Source organism: Penaeus monodon, chromosome 3 (genome assembly GCF_015228065.2).
Source record: "Penaeus monodon isolate SGIC_2016 chromosome 3, NSTDA_Pmon_1, whole genome shotgun sequence".
NCBI classification, from domain to species: Eukaryota; Metazoa; Arthropoda; class Malacostraca; order Decapoda; family Penaeidae; genus Penaeus; species Penaeus monodon.
The window spans coordinates 58559027-58566526 of record NC_051388.1 but is presented as its reverse complement, the minus strand read 5'-3'; the positions used below and the strand labels follow the sequence as shown (position 1 = coordinate 58566526).

General features: G+C 39.9%; 1 protein-coding gene across 2 annotated transcripts in view; it reads left to right on the top strand.

Moving 5' to 3' along the window:
• LOC119597422 (stromelysin-3-like) overlaps positions 1 to 7500 on the top strand; it is a 28674-nt gene that overhangs the window by 18368 nt on the left and 2806 nt on the right. For both annotated transcript variants that reach the window (XM_037946996.1, XM_037947001.1), the window contains 7 exons: positions 468 to 598; positions 1956 to 2114; positions 3571 to 3699; positions 3973 to 4319; positions 5324 to 5471; positions 6059 to 6200; positions 6937 to 7058. In XM_037946996.1, coding sequence (XP_037802924.1) covers positions 468 to 598; positions 1956 to 2114; positions 3571 to 3699; positions 3973 to 4319; positions 5324 to 5471; positions 6059 to 6200; positions 6937 to 7058 — 1178 coding nt within the window. The remainder of the gene's footprint in view (positions 1 to 467; positions 599 to 1955; positions 2115 to 3570; positions 3700 to 3972; positions 4320 to 5323; positions 5472 to 6058; positions 6201 to 6936; positions 7059 to 7500) is intronic.

Here is a 7500-nt window from a genome sequence, read left to right as displayed (position 1 = left end):
GTTTCTTTGTCAACTGTATCAGGAGAGTATTTTGTGTGTCTTCCTCTTTCTGTGTCTCTCTGTCTGTGTCTCTTTCTGTCTGTCTGTCTGTCTGTCTCTCTCTCTCTCTCTCTCTCTCTCTCTCTCTCTCTCTCTCTCTCTCTCTCTCTCTCTCTCTCTCTCTCTCTCTCTCTCTCTCTCTCTCTCTCTCTCCCTTCCTCCCTTCCTTCCTCCTTCCCTCCCTCCCTCCCTCTACCTACCTTCCTATCTATTTATCTATCCACTTACCTACTTATCTATCGATCTATTTATCTATCTACCTACCTACCTACCTACCTATCAACCTCTCTATCAACAACCCACCGAAAACCAAGAAAAAAAGAAGAAAAGAAAGGGATCCACTCCACCTATTTTAATTTTCTTTCTCTCTCCCTCCCCCTCCCCCCTTCCCCTCCCACCCCCACCCCCACCCCCTGCGCCTCCTTCAGGTACTCCTTCGACGGTCCGAGTGGAATTCTAGCTCACGCTTACTTCCCCTACGAGTTCGGCCACTACGGAGGCGACGTTCATTTCGACGAGAGTGAAAAATGGACCATTAAGCCGAAGGATGAGTATGCTGGTGAGTATTTTTTTTTCTTCCTGTTTTTTTGAGTATTTTTTTATTATTATTATTTTTTCATCTGGTGAGTAATTTTTGAGTTTTTAAAAATTTGGTGAGTATTCTTTTTTATTTTTTAAAAAATTTGGTGAGTATTTTTTTTTTGAGTTTGTATATATATATATTTTTGGGTGAGTATTTTTTATTTCTTTTGAGTAATTTTTGGGTATTTTTTTTTGTTTTAGGGTTGGGTGTGTGCGGGGCAGGGGGGGGGGGAAGAAGGTGGGAGTGGAGGAGGAGAAGGAGATACATTTTTTTTTGATTTTGTGATTTTGTTATTTTCTTTTTAGTTTTATTTTATTTAGTTTATAGATACTTTAATTATTTTTATTAGTCTGTCTTACTGCTTCCTTCTTTTTTTTTTTTTTTTTAGCTCGTGTTAATTTTTTTTCTTCCTTTATTTAATTTCCATTATTTTTTTTTTCTCTCTTTTTCTATTTGATTTCGTTTGTAGGTTCTCGAAGGCCTCTTTCGTCAGGTTAGCTAATCCCATCGGCTTTCGTATTTGATAAAAAAGGGAAGCAACTCTGATGGTAAATTATCCTTTTTTCTGAGGAGGAGGAGGGGAGGGAGAAGGGGGGAAGGGGAAGGGGGGTGAAGGGGGGAGGGAGGAGGGAGGAGGAGAGAGGGAGGAGGGAGGAGGAGAGGAGGAGGGTTAGGAGTAGGGGGAAGGGGGTAGGGAGGAGGAGGTAGGGGTTGAGGTAGGACTAGGGGTAGGAGGAGGAGGAGGAGGAGGAGGAGGAAGAAGAAGAGGGGGAAGAGGGAAAGGAGGGTGGGGGGGGGGGGCAGGGAGCATTAAGGATCCTATGGGACTGAATTGAATTTAGGAGGAAATTCGACCTTATTTATGGAATGTTCAACAGTTTCAGTAAAGCAATAGGAGAGAGAGAGAGAGAGAGAGAGAGAGAGAGAGAGAGAGAGAGAAGAGAGAGAGAGAGAGAAGAGAGAGAGAGAGAGAGAGAGAGAGAGAGAGAGAGAGAGAGAGAGAGAGAGAGAGAGAGAGAGAGAGAGAGAGAGAGAAAGGGGGGCATAGAAAAAGAAAGAAAGAAAGAAAAAAAGGTGAAAATGTCATCAAAATACTTCCAATTCTCTACCCCCCCCAAGAAAAAAAAAAAAACTTCCCCCCCCAAATCGCCCCTCACCGATCACCCCCCTCCCCCCACAAAAAAAAAAAAAAAAATCATACGTAAACCAAATACCTCCCTCCTTCCTTTCCCACTTTACATTTATCTATTACATACTTAAAAAAACATACATCTACAAACCTTAAATTTCTTACATCTATTTAATTAATAAATTTCCCTTCTCCGTATCACAGGTCTGGACTTCTTCACCGTCGCCGTCCACGAAATCGGCCACTCTCTCGGCCTTGCACACTCGCCCGTCGCCGACTCCATCATGTTCCCTTATTACAAAGGCTACACCCCCCATTTCTCCCTGGCTTACGATGACGTCATGGCCATGTGGGAACTCTATAGTACGTGGCGCTGTTTTTTTTTTTTTTTTTTTTTGGGGTGGTGGTAATGATAGCTTATTTATTTATTTATTTTATTATTATTATTATTATTATTTTTATTTATTTTATTTTTTATAAATTTGGGAGTTGATTTTGTTATTGTTTGTTTGTTTGTTTGATGGTTGGTATTATTGTTGTTATTATTATTAATGTTGATAGTATGAGTGATGATGATGATGATGATAATGATGATGATGATGATGATGATGATAATGATTATAATGATAATGATATAATGATAATGATATAATGATCATGATAATGATAATGATAATGATAATGATATACAATAATAAACAATAACGATGATAATAATAGCAAAAATGATAATAATAGTAATAATAATAATATTATTATTATTAGTATTTTATTGTCATTGTTATTATTATTATCAATGAAATTATTATTGTCCTTATCATTATAATTGTTTTTATTATTATCATTATTATTATTATTATTATCATTATTATTATTATTATTATTATTATTATTATTATTATTATTATTATTATTATTATTATTATTATTATTATTATTATTATTATTATTATTATTATTATTATTATCATTATTATTATTATTATTATTATTATTATTATTATTATTATTATTATTATTATTATTATCATTATTATTATTATTATTATTATTATTATTATTATATCATGATGATGATGAGAGGGAGGAGGAGGAGGAGGAGGAGGAAGGAAGAGGAACAGGAAGATTGTAGTATAAACTCATAACACATAGCCAAATAGACCTGGATTTATTTTCCAGACCTTTTGAAAAATACCCCAATGACATTTTGATAACATATTTAGAAATTTTATTTATTTGATTAATTGACATATGGGTAGATATCCATTAACCGTGGGCATGCATCATTAACTGACAGGCTTGTATTTTTCGCAGTCGTTAAAATCTCAAAATGTTATATAGTTTATGGGAATTGGCTTACAGTTTCATTTATATGGATATCTGTTTCGATTTCATCATCAAGTTACAGGAATTTTTTTTTGTATGTATCAACGTTGTATACCATAATTAATGAAATATAATGAAATGAAATATATTTATGCGGTCCTAAAATGAGGAAGAAAGACATAGTAAGATATGCATGCGATTATTCTAAGCAAATGTAATATATACATATAATCTTTATATGTATGTATAAATAGATAGATAGATAGATATATAGATAGATAGATAGATATAGATATAGATAGATAGATAGATAAACAGGAAGATATACAGATAAATAGATAGATAGATAAACACGAAGATATACAGGCAGATAGATAGATGAAGAGAAAGATGTAGATAGAGACAGAGAGAATGAGAATAAGATAGGAGTTTAATCTAGAGAGAAAAAAAGAAAAGAAATCGCGGTTTCTTAGAAGGTCGTTTCTTCCGGCAGTAAAGAGGAAGCTGGAGGGAGACGACGAGTACTTCAACAGGACGACCACCACGACGACCACCACACCCTCCCCCCCCACGACGGACGAAGACCATCAGTCAGACGCAGCAAATGATGGTGATGACGGCGGTAAGGCTGGTGGTGATGCTGGTGGTGATGATCATGATGATGCTGGTGATGCTGGTGGTGATGATGGTGTGCTTAGTGATGAACCTGATGATGATACTACTAATACCGAGGCTGGTGATGATGATGGTGGTGGTGGTAATGATGATGATGATGATGATGATGCTGATGGTGAACACGTCCGTTATCACGGCGATTACGAGACGGTAGACGAGCATATAAAGCGAGTCGGAGGTGGAAATGCTGACCTTCCCAACTTACCTGCTCTTCCTCCAGAGGGAGATGACGTGCACAGGCGGGACGACGAACGCAAGAGGACCGACGAGGAGGACTTTTACGAGGAAGACCGCAAGAGACGCGAAGAGGAGGAGAGGCGCAGGGAGGAGGACAGGAAGAGGCGCAGGGAGGATGAAGAGGAGAAGAGGCGCTGGGAAGAGGAAGTCAGGAGGAGGGAGGAAGAGGCGAGGAGGAGGGAGGAGGAGGAGCGATGGAGATGGGAGCACGGAGAGGACGAACCCGTGTCGACGACGGAGAGGCCCCCGCCACCCGTCCCCAGCCTTTGCGACGGGGACTTCGACTCCATGGCGGTCCTCAGGCAGGAGCTCTTTATATTCAAGGACACAGTAAGTCGCGCAGAGGACTTCCGTCGGGATCCTGGGACGTCCTTCTGGCGTTCCGGGGAATCTGTTTGCCTTGAGTTCTGCCACAAGTGGATAAAATGTTCTGCCGAAATTACTCTTTACACAAACCGTATATATATTTTTTTGTGTGTTAAACGTCTGCTCCTTTATAACAATAGAGCATTACACTCATAGCTAACTCAAGTCGTTTTCCACAAATACTTAGAGTAACAAGTCTGTTTCCATCATATCAACAAAACACCTAAAGAAACCTTTACTTATATCTTGCACCTCCAAAAGCAGTGTCAATTAACACAGTAATAATAAGGAGGGCAGACGTAAGATAGACCATAGCCTCGTCATATATATATATATATATATATATATATATATATATATATATATATATATATATATATATATATATATATATATATATAGATTGCCACTGCCCTTTATGTGCTAGGAATAACTAGGTCTCTAATCATTCGCGACACAAACACTAGATCAGTACACTGGCGCTTTATCCCGCTGGGCCTTTGAGTACACGCGTCTGTGTTTTGATCAATATGTTATTATCTTTATGATAATGGTGTTTGTGAGTCTTATCTTATTTGTTGTGATTCTTATCATGTATTATTATTATTATCGTTGTTATTATTATTATTATTATTATTATTATTATCATTATTATTATTATTATTATTATATATTTTTTATTATTATTACTGTTATATATTTTTTTATTATCATTATTGTTATTAGTAACATCATTATTATTATAATTACTCTTATTTCATGATAATCATTATTATTACGCAGATATGTATATGAAGACCACATAAGCTCATCTCACAGATCATTAGTTTAATAATGTTAATATAAGCCCTATCAGTCTCGCCCCCCCCCCACACCCCACCTCCTACCAACCCCCACCTACCCGCCACACTCCCCCTCTCGCATATCCCCCTCCCCCTAACTCCCCCTCCCCTTCCTCCCCCTCGCAGTACATCTGGCGTTACGACGAGCGCGGAAATCTACGGGACAGCTACCCGTCTTTGGTCCACAACCTCTTCTCCGGTCTGCCGTCGTATATGAAGAGGGTGGATGCCGCTTACGAGAGACCTTCCGATGGCAACATTCTCTTCTTTATAGGTGAGATGTGGAGGGTTTCGTTTTGTGTGTTTGTTTGTTTGTTTGTTTGTGGGCGTGGGTGCGGGTGTGATCTTTTGTGTTTGCGTGTGTGGGGTTGTGTTTTGGGGTATGTGTGTGTGTATGTTTGTGTGTGTGTGTATGTGTGTGTGTGTGTATGTGTGTGCGTGCGTGCGTGCGTGTGTGTGTGTGTGTGTGTGTGTGTGTGTGTGTGTGTGTGTGTGTATGTGTGTATGTGTGTATGTGTGTGTGTGTGTGTGTGTGTGTGCGTGCGTGCGTGTGTGTGTGTGTGTGTGTGTGTGTGTGTGTGTGTGTGTGTGTGTGTGTGTGTGTGTGTGTGTGTGCGCGCGCGCGGGCGTGTCTTAGTCTAAATACATATACCCAAAGCATAAGTCACCGAGAACAAATCTCAATCATGATATCAATAGCTGATATAATTTATCAGAATAATTAATTCCAATCAGGCCTTCGGTGCAATGAAACGAAACAGATTAATAGACCTCAATCGAATCTCTTTTTGAACATTTGACGATCATAATTCGAGACTAACGAGATAATGAGTGAAACTGACGCACTGATCGGCCTCGCAGGAAAGTACTATTACGTGCACAACGGCGATAGGCTGGTGGAGGGGTCGCCGCTGCCCCTTACGTCCTTGGGCTTGCCGGAGCGCCTGACGAAGATCGACGCCGCCTTCTACTGGCCTCGCGCGAAGAAGACCTACTTCTTCAGGTGGGTCTTTGTTTTCTTTTTTTTCCTTTGGTCTTCCAGTCTTTCATTTTTTTTTCTTTGTTCTTCTTTGTTTGTTTCTTTTTTCTTTTCTTTGTTTTCTTTTTCTTTGTTTGTTTCTTTTTTCTTTTTTCTTTGTTTTATTTTTCTTTGTTTGTTTATTTTTTCTTTCTTTATTTCATTGCTTTCTTTTTCCTTGTTTGTTTCTTTCTTTTTCTTGCTTTCGTTCTTGCGGTGATATTGGGGAAGAGGAAAATATTAAGGATGATGGGTGATAAGAGAAGAGAGAGAGGGGATAGAGAGGGGAGAGAGAGGGGAGAGAGAGGGGAATATTTGTTGATATATGTATATATGTTTTATGAATATGCATACACGCATTACTGTATTCCCAACGCTTGCGCACACACATACATATACACATTACACATACAAATATATATGGACATAAACACACACACACACACACACACACACACACACACACACACACACACACACACACACACACACACACACACACTTACCCACAACACTCCCCCCACACTCCCACCTCCTCACAACACTCCCCCCAGACTCCCACACACCCAAAACACTCCCATCCCTCCTACCACCCCCCACCCCCACAACACTCCCATCCCCCCACCCCCACCCCCACACACCCACACATCCATTCACAAAAAATCGAAACTTTTTCCTTACGAATTTTTTTTACTCACCCCCCCCATTCGTCCTCCCGCAGCCGCCACGAATATTTCCGGTACAACGAGAAGACGAACACTATGGACCAAGGCTATCCGAAAAACATGGCCAAGTGGAATGGCCTGCCCGATAACCTGGACGCCGTTTTCACCTGGAAGGACGGTACGTGTGTGAGATAAGGGATTGATAAGGGAGATGGAGAGAGATGGAGAGATAGATGGACAAATAGTCAGATAGGTATATAGTTAGAGAGAGAGAGTGCAAGAGAGAGAGCAAGAGCAAGAGCAAGAACAAGAACAAGAACAAGAGCAAGAGCAAGAGCAAGAGCAAGAGCAAGAGCAAGAGCAAGGGCAAGAGCAAGAAAGGAGAGAGAGAGAGGAGAGAGAGAGAGAGAGAAGAGAGAAAGAGGAAGAGAGGAAAGGGGAAAAGAGGGAAGGAGAAGAGAAAGAGAGAAGAGAAAAGAAGAGAAGAGAAGAGAAGAGAAGAGAGAGAAGAGAAGAGAGAGAGAGAGAGAGAGAGAGAGAGAGCAAGAGAGAGAGCAATAGCGAGAGCAAGAGCAAGAGCGAGAGAGAGAGAGAGATTATTAGGTGAAGATAGGGACATT